This window comes from Triturus cristatus, chromosome 7 (assembly GCF_964204655.1).
Source record: "Triturus cristatus chromosome 7, aTriCri1.1, whole genome shotgun sequence".
Lineage (NCBI taxonomy): Eukaryota > Metazoa > Chordata > Amphibia > Caudata > Salamandridae > Triturus > Triturus cristatus.
Genome location: NC_140590.1, coordinates 1,721,306,105 through 1,721,322,278, shown reverse-complemented (window position 1 = coordinate 1,721,322,278; position 16,174 = coordinate 1,721,306,105). Strand labels below are relative to the sequence as shown.

At 43.7% G+C, this 16,174-nt stretch overlaps 1 protein-coding gene across 4 annotated transcripts in view; it reads left to right on the top strand.

Moving 5' to 3' along the window:
* LOC146812892 (alpha-2-macroglobulin-like protein 1) overlaps positions 1 to 16,174 on the top strand; it is a 262,454-nt gene that overhangs the window by 27,089 nt on the left and 219,191 nt on the right. For all 4 annotated transcript variants that reach the window (XR_014966934.1, XR_014966933.1, XM_085619961.1 and 1 more), the window contains exons 4-6: positions 2,649 to 2,701; positions 5,264 to 5,284; positions 6,882 to 7,041. Coding sequence is in view for 2 of the 4 variants with exons in the window: in XM_085619961.1 (XP_085476087.1) it covers positions 2,649 to 2,701; positions 5,264 to 5,284; positions 6,882 to 7,041 (234 nt within the window). In the remaining 2 variants the exon portion in view is untranslated. The remainder of the gene's footprint in view (positions 1 to 2,648; positions 2,702 to 5,263; positions 5,285 to 6,881; positions 7,042 to 16,174) is intronic.

Genomic DNA, 16,174 nt, shown 5'->3' with positions numbered 1-16,174 from the left:
GATAAAATCACGCTTTTCATTTCAGTAAATTTATCACTGAAAACCTTAAATAATTTCTAGTATCACCACCATACGAGTGAATACATAAATGGTGGCACTTTTGCCACATCGTGTGAAGAGTAAATCAAAACTGCAGCATTAACCCCTCACTTTTTAACTCTCGCACCGCAGGCAAGCCCAGCACCAGCCGCGGCTCGTGTCGTGTGTGTGTGTGGGGGGGGGGGGTGTCGCGCGGGGGTGGGGACGTTTTTTTTAATTAAATCCTACCTGTCCTGAGCAGGTCCGGGTCCACCGTCCGCGCCGCCTCGGGTCCGTTTCCGTTACTTCTGGCGCCTACTCACTGGAACAGCCCATCAGTGCTGGCATGCATTGCAAGACCCCTCTCAGCCAATCCTGGTGCTGGAGCAGCACCAGCATTGGCTCAGAGCAGGCTTACGCTCCGCCCGCCTACCCATTGGAGACCGAGGTTTGAGCCTTGGCTCAACCCTCGCTCTCCTAATGGGCATGCGCCAGCCTTTGTAAACACGAGTGCGCATGACTGGGCACGGTGCAAAAATCGCCCTCCGTCCCCACTCATGCGCACTTGTGTGCTGCTGGCTGCCTGTCAGTCAACATGACGCCAGACCACCCACCCCCTTCAGACTCTGAAGGCGGTGGGCGGTCCAACGTCATACTGACTGACAGTTCTCCCTCAGCGTCTCTGAACGTAAGTAAACTGAGAGTTTACTTAAATTCAGAGACGCCGAGGAAGCTGCGGGCACGGGGAGCGGGCGGGGGGGCAACGCCCCAACGCCCCCAATGGACGGACCGCCACTGTAAAACCTCTAAGTTTACCTTTGTGATAAAACCCCTATAAGTTTGAAACTAGTGAAGAAATGTGCTCACAACAAAAATATTTTAAGTAGAAAGGAAAAAACGCAGACTGTGCAAAAAAACGTATGCCAGGCAGCAAGGAGTCGTTAAGCCAGATACCAGTGCTTAATTTAAGCCGGAAGTTTTCAAGCTGGACACCAGCACTTAAAAGATTTCCGAGCTCCGCACCGGCCCTTAATTGTCAACACTGCACTATGACAGTCTGCCACATGGTGGTGCTGCTCATCTGATTTAGAGAGTGGCAGATTAACGGTTATTTATGAACGCAATGTAGAAATGACCACTCCCTGGCTCCCCAGACACTCCTTTGGCTTTGGGGACCTGGAATCATCGGACCTGTCGCCCTTGCAGGCGAGAGAGATGTTAGTAGTGGCTTTGGTACCGTCTGGCAGGGCTGACAGGGGCAACGGGTGGTGCAAGCTGCAGTGGCCTCCTGGGCAGGGCCCTGGCACTTCATATTTTAACAATAAAACACTGGCCGGTACTGCATGAAGATGTAGTGTCAGTTCGAAAGTTTGAGAGAAGTACGTGGAGCAGCCGTCAGTGAGTGCCCGGAGTTTCAGAGAAGTACCCTCATCTCTTTTCTTTGTTGTTCAATCCCTTCGTGTGATGACGTGAACAGGTTCTCCCCTTGGTAGTCACTCATGAATGAACACACCTTCCGCTCTAAGAGAAGGAACTGGATAAGAGCTTCAGTATGAACTGTGAGCCCCGTCATTGTGTAATCCTACGTGCCCCCCCCCCCCCCCCCCCATACGTGAACCAGGAACGCTCTCCCCGAGCGATCACATGTTCATCTTCCCAAAAACTCAATGCGACTTTCTATGACGTTGATGGAAAGCCCCGGGGCGCTGTCCATCAGTGCATCATTCTCTGTGCCACCAGATGTTTGCTACCTTCAGCGGCCTCCAGCTCAGTTTCATGTTCCCATGGGTCTGGGAGCATATAGGGCCCTGTGGGATTCTCCTACAAGGTCTCCTGTCCACCTTTGGATATTTGCACAGATCCTCTTCAAGTTGTTCTCGTGCGCAGGACTCCTGGAAATAACCATCCTATTTCTAAGTGAGCGAATTTATATTACAAGATTCCAACTAAAATAAACAGAGGAGAACATTGTAATAGAGAATAAAGCCACAGCCCATGAGAATATTAATTGGGGCAGGTATGAGACCAAAGTTTGCAGTACATGTTGGGCAACACAAGACCCTTTGCTAACCTTGATTTTACTTCTGGTCTGGCAATAGGCCAGGTACACTCAGGGCTTAATTTGTAATAAATAAATAAACACATATGTAAATGCATACAGCGCCAGACAGGCCTTTTTTCCACTAGGCATTTCCCTAGTGGGTTGGAGCCCTTGGAGGCTGGTTTTGAAATCCTTTTATATCTTAAGTATGTAAAAGCACTATGCACCATAACAGTAGCCTTTGTTTGCCTTGCAAATTAATACAAATGTTTGCTTTTATGCATGTGTTCCTTAATTTTACAGTTCAAAAAGCACCTTTCATAATTTTATACATACTCAATTAATTTTATTATATCAAATTAAATTAAATTTGCTCTGATCTAAAATCCTCTTTCTTTCACAGCTATTGCCAATACTCTTTTTAATGGGCTAAGACATGCAGACAGCTGTACTGCATGCCTGCCTCTCCATGCTTGTTTGTGCTTGCAAGCACTAGCGTACTAAACCCTGTCCTATTGGTTTTGCCAGTGCTTGTTACGTTTGAATTATTGTCAGCTTTGTACTTATATATCTATGACTTCCCTTCCAGTAAATTTCCGGGTAGTCACCTTTGACAAGAACTTCTTGCCTGCAACTGACAAGGTGAGTGATGTGTCTGCGGTGGGTTTATTTGTATACCCGGGTGCAGGAGGCCACATGGTCCGGTAAGGCTCACTTCATACCTACTGCTGACATCAGGTATGGAGCAGTGTTTCCATTGTCTTAGAGTAGAAAGGAAATCCCTATTGAGTGCATCACTTTAGAGCAATATTGATTTATTTTGAATATTTATAAATAAGGCTCCCTGTTTTCCGTTTTTACTGATTTTTACAGATAAATACAGACAGAAAACCATTTCTTTTCCTGTCTGTATTTATTTTTAAATGTGGATAAAAACGGAAATTGGGTTGTTTTTGAGTGATTCTAAATAACTGCCAGGCCAGTAGCTGTGCAGATTGACATGCAATGGAATTAAAAAAAAATATGGATTTTAATAGAGAGCCTTAAACAGCAGTAGATTTGCACAACATTGATACTAAAATTTACATATTTTCTTCATAGTGCATATTTTACCATCTGAGTGTGTGTATATATCAATGAAACCTGTCAGGTGTTCAGGCACGAGTGCACATTAACTGGTTTAATGAATTAAGAAATATACATATTTCAGCTTCATTTTTTAACGAACCCTAAAATAAATATGGATAAATGCAGGTAAAAGTAGCAACAAATAAATATGGATAAATACAGACGGAAATGACAAAAATATAAATACCATAAAACCGGGAGCCCTATTTATAAAGCACATGGCTACCCGAAGGCGTCCTATCGCTGGAGACGGAACGAGGAACAGTGCAGGACAGTGGTGGGGGAAGTGCTTTACCTAACATGGAGGACCCTCTGCTGGGTCTGCCATAGATATCTTCCCAGAGGGCCATTCCGCATGTGAGGGTGAAAAGTTCACATTCAACGTTTGCACTGGTGAATGGTGATATTTACAAGGCAGCTCACATGATTTTAGCACACATTAGATTTTTGCCCGTTTTCGCCAAAACCTAACGTCTGCTAAAATCCTGACTTAGCCATCCCTAACATAGGGGGTCGTATCAGCAAGGTTATCGCCCTTTTGCAGGGAACATCGCTGGAAAACCACGCACAAATGCCATAAGGCTTACGAAATATCATGCTGCAAATCTGCATCACACATACAGTGATCTACAATTCTACAAGAGCAATTAGTAAATATGTTAGAAATGTAATGAACACAATTTTCTATCTTTCGCGAAGGATCAATGCAATTGACTTGCAAGTGGTCCCTCGATTTTTTATTTATAATTCTCTAATGTTGGATTCAGTTGCCAGATTGGGAGAAATCGATGAATTTAAAACTGTACAAGAGAATTTATTTGGGCCTCGAATATCAAAGATTTGAACAAATAACATTTAGGTTTAAGACTACTAATAGGAGCCAAGAAGAAATTAGAACAGCTTAATTCTGAAATTAACAATTTTGTAGAATACAATTTATTTATTTATTTGTGGCTTCATATGAAACGCAAACAAAACCCCAAGGAGGCAGAGCACTTTACATGAGACCAGTTATCACACATAGCAATTCTAATTTTTTATGGTAATTTCTACTAAGGTTAAGAAGGTAGTTTACTGTAAGAAATTACAGTACAAAAGGTTAAAAGGCAATTTATGTAGTGATCCCCTCCCCAACAACCTAGCCAAAAACAATAGGATAGGGGCGACCAGACATGTAGACTGCCCCTTCAGCAGACACCAACTTCTCATTGCCTTGGAACTGCTGCCTGTCCTGTTCAGGTTTGCCTTCTTCCCAGGAGTCGAGAATGAAGTCATTCCAGCAGGGGTCTGGTGACATCCCATCCCTAATCCAGCAGTTCCAAGCCAGCTCCTTGGCAATGCAAATTTGTTGCATTGATGAAAACGGCTCCAAAATGGTGTAGGGTCAATCTCATGGGCATAAAAGGGCAGGAGGCCACTTTGTCTTCCAATATGGGCCCACTCTAGAAGCTAGTGCACTTTGAGTTTGTTAGCGGTCTAGTTTCTGGGAGTCTAATTCCTCCTTCTACCATGGGTTGCATTCAGTATAAACAACCTTGGGAAATACAACTGATATTTTATTATTGTTTCATTAAGGGTGTTGGTTAAGCATGAACCTGGACTCAGTTGCACAGAGTGCTGTACGTAGGGGAATAAAGAGCTAGGCACTGAGCAGAGCTGTAGAGAGTCACAAACAAAGCAGAAATTATCTCAGTTAGTTAAGCTAAAGTATTTCAATAGTAGTGACAACTAGCAGGATCGCTAATGATCTAGATATTGTTGAAGAGTTTTCATGGAATTTTCAAACATTTTATATCTCACCAGATGAATGTAGCACGAGATTTAACTAATGTTCTGAGGAAAATAATTTAACAACAAATAAAAGATTAGATCAACATTTAAATGTGGATATTTATAAGTAATAAGTGACACAAATTATGGTAGGTGATAAGGCGGTATTGGGTGGCGATGACCACTTCACGTTGTGATTTTAGCAAAATTGCATACGTTGGGGAGCAGTTTAGTCATTTCTGTGTGAAATACTGTGGTTGCCATTTTATAATGTCTCATGCGCATTGTCCTCTCTTTCTCTTACAGTACCCTGAGATTGAGATGCGGGTGAGTATTGCAATTTCTGAATCATAGCCAATTCCTCCATGGTGCTTTTAGAGCAGACCAGCTTTGCATCGGGGTGATAGAGCCACGAAGTTTGGGCTTTAGGGTGCCTGCCCTTGTGTTCCGTAAGAAGTCCCTTATCTAAACAAAATGGCGGATTTCTTAATGTTCTTCCTCGATCAATGTGCTTTATTCATCTTTCATGTGAACTCTATTTCCTCTATATGATGTCTCTACTTCATAGTGTCCTATATCCCCAGACACCTGGACCTAAGGTCCCTTTCAGTCCTAGGGCACTGTCGATATTCTCATTTATGTCATAGGACTTGATTAAACGTGGGGAGGAGATTGCCCAACTCTACACAATCCAAAATCAGCGATAAACACTCCATCCAAACAATTTTCCCCCAAGAAATGTTGGCAGGTCAAACCTGGTATAACTTACTAGTAGAAAAACAAGAAACAAGCTGTGAATTCTTATACAAGTGGAATTCCATACGGAAAACACTAATTCCGCATATAATGTATTAATTTCCAGAGGGAAAATCACAATGAGAGGTATGTACTCCACCTGGCAACGGTTTTCATTGAGTGTTGGAAATGCCTCACCCTTTCCCATAACCCTGTGATCAAGGACTTGGGGCCTCATTTATGGCATTTTGGCATAGGGGAAGGTCAGCAAGGCACCTTGCTGCGCAACCCTATGCCAAAGTGAAAGGGCAGGAATGCACCGTATTTAAGTAGTATGGTGTGAATGCACCATATTTAATCAGTACGATGGTTCCCTGTACCTTCTGTCTACGCTGGCGCAGTTTTGGCAGCCTAGCCCCAACATAGGCACCCTTGCACCATGGTGCAAGGGTTACTGTATTATAGGCAGAATTGTTTTTGTGAAGGTAGGTGCACCTTCCTGCTCAAAAACAATTCTACATGGAAAGGGGAAAAAGCAAGGAGAAATTAACATATTTCTCCTCGTTCCGCCTCACCTTGGGAGGTGCATGGATTTGACGCTTCCCCAGGTTTCCATCACTTTGTAAATTTTGGGGCAGCGTCAAATTCCATAGGTGTTGCATGGGAAAACCTACTGCAATGCCCTTGGAATGCCTCTCGTGTGCAAAGTGATGAGAGGCAGTGATTTGCACTGCATCACCTTACTCGTGATTTATGAGGCCACTCAAAGCCACGCAGGGTGGCTTTGTGTGGCATCATACATCTTTATAAGAGCCTTGCATCAAACATGTACCACTTTACGCTGTGCAGAAGTGAAGCAGGGCTCTCATAAATAAGACCTTTGGTGTTTAGACCCATGCACCAGTATCTACTTTCCAGGTCCATTCAGTATCCCTAATTTCTCACTGTTTAGTATGATCAGGAAGTGTTTGTTTTGAGCCTTTCAGACAAGAGTTCACCCTCCCTGCAAAATGACTCCCTCAGGATAAAATGGCTTGCTATGAGTCAGTTTTGATTCTTTCCATATTTTGAATATCCGGCTACCTTCCTGAACCTCAGCTTAGTATGCTTTTGTTCTTGATCAATGGCCGCTCTCTGTCCGAGGCTTTATTGCTGACTTTGGTGAAACTGCTCCTTTTGTCTGCCTCAGGACCCCAAAGGCAACCAGATTGGCCAATGGCTGAACGCCGTTCCAGAACAGGGCATCTTAGATCTCTCACATCCGCTGTCCTCTAAGCCCATCTTTGGAAAATACAGTATCAACGTCAAGGAACCCAGAACACAGAAAATCTTTGAGGTTGAGGAATATGGTAAGAGTTCAAGAAGAGGGGTGAGTGATGTATTTGTAAATATCAATGCTCATTCACAATAATAGGGACCTATAGCACATCAAAATCTCCTCTGAGTTTCCATGTCTCACCCACAGCGGCCAGAGAATGACTAATACACTATATTGTTATGTATGGATGTCATAGAGAGTACTATTACCATGAATAACTAGATTCTATTTCTAGTAATACGCTGCTATGGCATAGTAACAGTGGGTAACAGAACTTTCGACTCATCGTTGCTACCACTGGCGTAAGGAAACTTGAGGGGGACCCCTGCAAGGTACGTGGAGGGGCCCCATCTGGACTCATTCAGGAGCTCTCTGGCCAGAGTATTGTTCTGATTGGGCCCCCTGGAGTTTGGGGGCCCTGCCCCGTGGCCTGTGTTACGCCGCTGGTTGCTAAATCACAAAGGAACTCCAGGCTGCTCTGTCTGGACCCCCAGAGAGTCTGTCAGAGCAGCACTGGAATGCAGGGGGCACAGAGTTTCGAGGAGATGGAAGGCACAGAAAGTGGTGGGGATGGGCAGCAGCAGGCCAAGTATTTTATTTTTTACATTTGGTGCAAGGGGAAGAGGCCATGCCGGTACCCCCATTACTCCTTTGCTCCTCCGTAGCATTTGAAAGCTGAAGCAGATGATTTTTGGGGCCATACATAACATAAAATTATAGATGGGTAAAAAGTTAAAACAGGGATGTTTTCCACCTCGGGCTTTTGAGTGACATCATAGACAACATGAGCTTCACTCTTGATCTCTGTCGGATGTCATTCAGAACCCCTCAGTGACAAACATCCCTGTTATATACTGTGACCGTTCTATAATATAGCGTTATAGCCCACCATAGCAGGCTATACCGGCCATTAAAGGCCCGCTCCAGCGTTAAAGGCTCAAGCTGAAGGCAAGGGACTTTAACAAGGGAGTGGGACTTTAATGGCCGGTATAGCCCAGCTACCAAGGGCTATAAGGCTATTAGAAGATTCTGCAACTAGAGGACAGGATGTTCTTACAAATAAAACAAAGGCCTCTCTGAGCTCTGGGGGTTTAAATCCCCTCAGGCCAGAGAGGTCTAACAAAACGGAATGTTGCTCTGCGAGCTTTTACCGGCCCATAGAAGCACAGAGCACTCCATTGTATTCAATGGAGTGCTCCACATTCCAATGTTCTAATTCTACACATTGCATTTTGTAGCAAGTTTCCTTACACTTTAGCTTTACTTGTATTTTTTAATACAAGCCGGGATGTTGGCCATCGACAAGAGAGCTTCCCAATCTTCTCTGTTTCAAAGGATGTGGATAGCCTAGAAACGTACAACTGAGCTGATGACATAAACTCTGTAGTTATGATGGACTCCACTGGTCCTTATGAAAGCACTTTTGTAACAATAAGGAACTAACTTTTAATCTACTCGAGAAAAGAGATCCCAAAATGTCTATGCAGCTAGGACTGCATTTATCTGGGTGGAGGTTATAGGTGGGATATCTAAAAACGACTGATTTCCATTCAAGGTGTCGCATGATTATTTTCTGAAGGTACAGTGAAAAGTCCTGGACAGACTGACACAAAACCTGGTATCAAGGTAGTTCCCAGTCCAGCGTATCTTTTCTAGTTTGGTGTAACTCCATCCAGTGTGTTTTTAAATGTTTGTAATACAATGAAATAAATACACTTTGACAATTTTGTTCGCAATCCAATTCACAACCCAAATGTCTGTCTAACTTTGTAACTGCTGAAACTAAAACCTTTTTTTGCCAAGTCGGCCTTTTTGAGGTTTATGACTGAAATCTTGTCAGAAAACAAAAACCTCTGGGCTCGTGAGGGTGAAAGGGGAGCACATACCTCTTGCAGGGGGATCAGAGTATTTCCCAGTTAGAATCATGATGCACAAGTCATGAGCTACCAAGTATCAACAGTCTGTGACCCACCTCTTCAATCCCTGGGAGAGAATGGAGGGATTTGCCTTCGTTCTCTAAAAAACAATCACAGTTAACATGCTCTATGTGTGAACCTCTTCCCACACTTAAGTCCAATTATTAAACATGATTTTACACTTGAGTGGGTAAGCACTTATGGGTGTCCTGGAGAAGGAGAACGAAACTCACAATATATTCCATACTGGGTGACAGTGCACGGGGCACAGCTGAAGGACATGCCATCTGCCCAGCTCCTAATGGTCATATCCAACGACAGTGAACTGCAGGGTCTGGGACAGAGGAAAGGGTGATGATTTTTTCAATCAAGATTTTTAAGGTTCTGATCTTGGTGCTTAACCATAATGCCCCTTAACTCACATTTCTTCAATGACTATGCTGGGATTTGTTATAATATATGAGAAACAAAAGGGATCCACCTCCAAATTTGATATGTAACCATAATCTCCTAGACTAAATGTGTCTCCTACAATTGTGGAGGGCACACAGCTTTGTTTAAATACCCCTCACACACCAAAAGGGCCCTTGGTGTCGTGCTTCATTATAGGGGTCTTCCCGCCCCACTGCGGGACGGGGCGTGCTACAACCTACACGGGAGCACTAATAATGGAACAAAACTATGTGTAGTGTAGGCATGTGAGTGGAAGGGTCTGGAGTGAGTGAAGGAGTGACTGTAAGTTAAAAAATACCTGGCTCTTTGGAAAGAAAACTTTAATATTCAGTTGAGCTGGTATTGTTAAAAGAGGGGAATGAGTTGGAGATACAGTGCTATAATGAGCCGTGTCTCCTATGTCAACATGTTTCGAAGCCCTCCCCTGGCTTCTTCATCAGGACCGAAAGGATCCCTTCTACACTCAAAAATTAATGTAAATTAAAGTACAAATGCTGTATATACATGTAGATGATACTATGTGGTGCATATATAAAAATGAAACATGCACTGCATACAATACCCCAATAGGTATGCTACTTAATGTCAATCTGGAAGAAAAAACATACATTAAAAACATAACATATGTATTATCCATCACAATTGGTGGTGACCTGCAAAAAAGGTGATACATATTGCGATATACTTCCACTATCATTATCAGTGATGATGAGCCGGTGCTGTGTACCGTTAATGTAAAAAAAGGACAATACAAAGGACCGACAAACACTTAACATAAATCATACACTCTATGCCTAAGGACCGCAAAGTGCGTATCCAAGGTGACAAATGCAGTCTTGAATAATATCGTATAGCCATAAATAAGTTGGTGCCATTGAGAGAAAATGAGGTGGAGCGCGTACTTTAAAAAAAAAGGGATAATACCTCATGAACCTGTGAATGGGGTGGGAAGGAGTGTCTATAGTCAAACACTGGATAAAATGGAGAAAAAGGAACATTCATTGGTTAAAAGTGTCCTGCCAACCGTGATAGCATCACACGGCGCCACTGGTCTCTGCTCGGCTATGCCGTACTTACTATGTCAAGATCACTGCCTCTCCTGGATACTGCATCCCCGCAGCTCCGTGGAACGATGGGTCCACGGGGGGCATCTTGAAGTACTGTTCTTAATTGGCAAAAGAACCGCCAAAGCGGTAATTGATTGGGAAAGAAGCACTAGACTGCTGAACTGTCTCGAACTCCATTCCCGAGTGGAGAAAAAAGACCCACTTCCGGTATTATCGAGACCGGGGTTCGGATCTGCTAGGGGGAAAAAAACAACTATTTGGGTGCGATCCCAATAAATGTTTAGTAATATAGAGAAAACGGCTCCTTGACATGATTGGTGGAAAACGAGCCAGGAATATTCTCATACCAGATTCTTATGCGGTGTTCGTATTATGTATACCTAATGCCGGACTCCTAAAAAACTAGACCGCTAACCCAGTCCGGTTGTTATAATATAGCCTTAGAGCCCGCAGTATGGCTACTTCAGCATTAAAGGCCCGAGCCGAAGGCAAGGGCCGTTAACAAGGGAGCGGGACTTTAATGGTGGTATAGCCCAGCTATGGCGGGCTATTTGGCTATTAGAACATTCCGCCACTAGAAGGCAGAATGTTCTAACAAATAAAGCAAAGGCCTCATGGAGCCCGAAGGGGTTGAAGTTCCGTCGGGCTCCGTGAGACCTTTGCTCACAGCAACAGCTAGGGAACACAAGGTTGGAATGTTGAAGCTCCGGGCTTCTACCAGCCATTAGAAGGCCAGAGGTATCCATTGCTTTCAATAGAGCTCCCAACATTTCAATGTTCTAAAATACTTTATTAAGTGACTGGCATGTGCCTGTTCCCCTGCCATCTGTGCTCACTGGCTCCAGGGGCTGATTTTGGAGTTAACAGATGTCCTGCATGCAGACCAACATTGTTTATTACTGTTTTTGCACAGATCTCTTCTTCCAGAGACTGCAAGTCACAAACTTCGGCCATATCCAGATAGCACATGGACTAGTTGTGGCTTATAATCCTGATAATGCACTGTGCTCAGTCCCCCTGCCGTGAAGCTCACAGGTCACAATCTTCCTTCACGCTCATGGTGCTCTGACACAGGGCAGGGGCCTCAGTAAGGCTCTGTGCCCAGTCGTAGCTCTCACTGGACATGGTCTTCAGTTTGGCCATGCTCTTTGGGCTCTGACTTAAGGTCATGGCCATCGGACACACCTTATTTCCATTTTGCCTTGTGTTAGGCATTTGGCCATGCCCTGCAACCGGCCTGCCAGTTTTCAGAGCTTTTGACCCTGGTCATCTGCTTTCCCCAAATAGCCCTTTGCTGCACCCTGTAACTTCTCCTCAGGTGTCATTGTCTACATGAGACAGGTTTTCGCCCCACCCGGCCATCCAGCGCGCACAGACTAGTCCTTGTCCATGCCCTGTCCCAACCCTCAGAGTCTGTAACGCCTGGCATAGGGAGTTCCCAGGAGGCGTCCACAAAGGCAGTAAGGTTGGACATTCTTGGCCAACTGTGTAACTGTACCATCTCTGCCATTTTACCTTTGTCCCTACAAATTCCTCTATATTTCTGGTTTTTGACAAGAGCTGGGGTGGTCCCAATGCTGAGAAACCCATCAAATTGCAAATAGGGTGCTCCCTAGGGACACCTTTTGGCGACTCTGATATTTGGAGACCCTCCATTGGTCTCCTCACCATGCAATCTTGGCAGAGGCTGCCCCCCTGCATGGGCCCTGGGTGGTGGTATCATTATGTGAGTTAGGGAGCAGTAGCTGTTCCATGAGTAATTCTTACTATCCTTTCCTTCTAAGTTAAGTGCTGCGGCCCTTCCATTCGACATCAGAGCCCTACTGTATGAAACCTCCTTCAGAAAAAACGTAAAGACTTGATTGCTTCCCCGTTAAGTACATTTAGGATTATAGCTGTACAAACAGCACTCACCAGCGCTGGGAAGCCTTCGGACAGCCATGCACTGTACAAACCTAAACATAAACATAAGCGGCCTGTTCATCTTTATGTATTACTTTTTATTTTAAATGACATGAAATATTTGCAGAAATGATATGCAGTGGGTTTGCAACAGTGATACAAATATAGAAATGTGTGCACACGTGAGAAACAGTCAATAGAGGGGCACCTCTTGTTATGGTTACCCCTAGCCAGGTACACTGGAATTATGCGATTCTGCGGCAGCAGCGTTTTTTTTTGCATGATTATGGGTTTACCACATTTGCCACACGATCTATCATCTGCAGCATCATTTGCAGATTTCAACAACAAAAACATTGTTTCTAGCCCAAATATTTAAAAAGTTACTAAAAATGAGGCAACACTTGTAGCTGTACCGAGGAAGGAGGCCCCTCATAAAGGTGACTATTGCTGTTTTCTGCTGGTAAATCAGCACCAATAAGGTGAAACCTTTGTCCATACAGTGTTAACATTTGTAAAAATGTCAAAATAATGAATTGATGCTATCAATCAATTTGTCGCATTATGCGGCACAATTTGCATTTCCTAGCCTCATAATTTAGTAAACTCTGCTGCATAATGTAGTCTTCCCTGACTGCATAATTCCAGTGGCCCTGCCCATAGCTAATTGGCATTACACACATGGCCAATAAGTGCAGTGTTAGCCCCTGCAATGTTGTCATCTCCTGCTTACTCCGTTTTCAGGACTTTCCTGAGGGAAAAACACAAGACATTAACATCCCGCCCCTTCCCTCACCACCCAGAGCAGGCACCAGGAAATTAAATTATGCATAATTAGTTGCATGTAAGCAATGGCCTCCATGCATTCCAGGAAGAAGGCAAGAGATGCCTTTCCTAACATTGCTTTTGAGGTTTAAAACTTTGCTGCAACTTGGTTGGTTTGATTTTTCAAGTGTAAGGAATGCCCTCACTCTGAAAGGTAGCTAGCAGCTGTGCAGCTGCTAGAAACACAGAGGCAGATTTACTTACATTTCACACATCTCAACACAGCTAGGCAAAGTTCTGTGCTGCGATGCATGATAGGGAGACAGAAGAAAGGTGCCATATTTACAAAAACATGGCGCATTCCGTCTGTCTTCAATCGCTAGTGCACGGTGTTGCCTAACGCCAAAGCAGGCACCCTTGCACCCTACACTGTGGGCAGGATTGTTTTTGTGTAGGTAGGCACACCTTCCTGCACAAAAGCAATTCTTGGAGGCATTTTCCTCTCTCTATGTTTGCTACAAAATGCAGCACACATCCAAAGAGGAAGTAATAAGGAGAAATAAAGACATGGCTCCTCGTTACGCCTCACTGGGGAAGGTGTACCACTTTTAACATTGGCATGTTTACTAGCTTGTGCCAAAATCCATAGATGCATGGGAACACCCAGTATCCACCCACGAAATGCCTTCTCAACGTAAAGTAAGATAAGGAAGCACTGTGCTGCACTACTTTACATTTACTAAACCACACAAAGCTAGGCAAAGTGACTTTGCATGGCTTAGTTAATATCAAAAATGGTTTTACGCCAGGGCTGCACCACAAAAGTAACGAAACCCTGATGCAAAATCTTAGGAAATCTGTCCATAATCAGGAGCTTTTGGAGTATATAAAGGATCTACAAGGCCTCTGCTGCTGGTGCTTACAGATCAGGTACAATCCCAAGTCAAATCTCAAAGAAACTAGCGGAGTACTATTTGGGAGACCTAATAATTTTCTCAAGAACCTAATTACTGATTCTTGTAAACTAAAAATGTTTCTGCGCCCCCAAAGTTCAGAACCATACAAAGTGGCACCCAAAGCCTGCACCTTAAAGATTTGGATAACTGGAGACACTTGAGGATATTGGGATCTTCGATGTGCTCTAAGTAGTGCCCCATTGCACTGCATAAGTAGTTTAAGTCTCTTTTTCTTGATGTGGTAACACCAATCCATGTCCTTGTAAGAGTCAGCCCCAGATACTGAAAAACCTTAACCCGATCTAGGGAAATACTTAAGAGTTTAGGATTGGCTCGGGTAGAGTGACCTGGAATTAGAATCATATATTTTGTTTTCCCAACATTTATTTCAAGGCCTCTCTGGTTGCACAGTGTTGCTAAGCGACGTAAAATATTCTGTACACCCATGAGGGATTTGTAGACTACAAGGGTATCATCCACGAACATTAAGGGCAGGGCCTTAATGCTAGCCAACTTAGAAGCATCTCCATCACAGTCATCGAGGAAAGAAATCAGGCAATTCACATACAACGAAAAGAGGGTAGGGGCGAGCACACAGCCCTGCCTTACCCTGAGATCCACAAAAAAAGGATCCGTTAAGTCACCTGTCAATCCACACCACACTTGTGCAAAATTATGTATGCAGAGTCTGATTAAAATAGGCAAAAGATCAGGGGGAAGGCCCATAGCAGACAATACCTGCCAAAGATTGAGTCGAGGTACCATGTCGAAGGCCAAACTTAGATCGATGAAAATGATATACAAACTGCTGCCAACCAGAATCACTGTTTTCCAATATATTAGCAAAAATATAAATAAAATGATCAATTGTACTAATGCCCTTTCTAAAACCTGCTTGGAGATGGATTAAAATCTTGTGTTCTTCCATCCAGGTATGGAGTTGATCTAAAAGCATAGTACATAATAACTTTTGAGAGCAGTCGAATGGTCTATAATTATGTGGATCCACTAGGGATTGCTTTTTATGCATAGGGATAATTTCTGCCCAAGCCCAAGTAGAGAGGATAGGTGCTCCATTGAAGATATTGTTAAACAACACCATAAAATATGGCCCCCACACATCTGAATTGTGCCTATAAAGATCCCCATGGATTTGATCTAGTCCAGGTGCTTTATTACTCTTTATTTTGCTAGTGCTATGTTGACGTCCTCAACGGAGAAGGGGTTGACGCTCAGTGACTGCAAATTATCACCCTCTTCCTTGAAAAGATTTTCAAGCATCACCAATTGCAGATGAGTGTCGTCATCATCCTCGAGTGAATGCAGTGATGCAAAATTAGATACCCGGTGATCTTCAGAGATGCTCAACATAGTTAGGCCAGTCCCCTCTTTGAAACCTACCGGTACCAAATTCCAGAAACTACGGTGATCTCCGCAGTTCACCACGGTCAGCATACTCTCCCAGCATTCTATTTCCCAAGCCTTTCTAGCTTGCCTGATGGTATGTTTGTATATAACCTTCAGGGCTTTAATTTCCCCCGATCCTGCCTTTTAATTGCTAATGGTAGGGCAAGCCTAACTCTCTTACACTCTCCATTTGACCACAACTGTGCAGGTGGTTGGTTTTGCGATTTTTTAAATTCTAGTAATCACTCTTGGGGTGCAACCCCCCTCTCCCCTCCCCAAGGTATGGAACACTGCCCCTTCTGCTCTGTATTTTATGTATCTGCTTTCAAAAGTAGACTGAAACTCTTTCTCCTAGAGCAACACCTCCCAGCCTCTCTCTCAGATGTGATCTTCAATAGATATGACTGGCTTACCATATTGAATATATTAATTGAACTCTGCAATATATAATGTATAAGAATTTTGTGGCCCACTAATAGTGTGGCCAAAATGTCGAGGGACAATTTTTCGAAAGGTAAATTCATAGAGGGAAGTACAGATTTACTATTCCGATCTCCACACCTATGTACCTTAAAGATATATATGCAAACATATTGTCAAGATGAATAGATATGGAGTCAAGTACAGAAAATCGATACATACCTACCTTTCGATATTTTCGCCTTTGATATTCTGTGTACGATATTAGTGTCCCACAA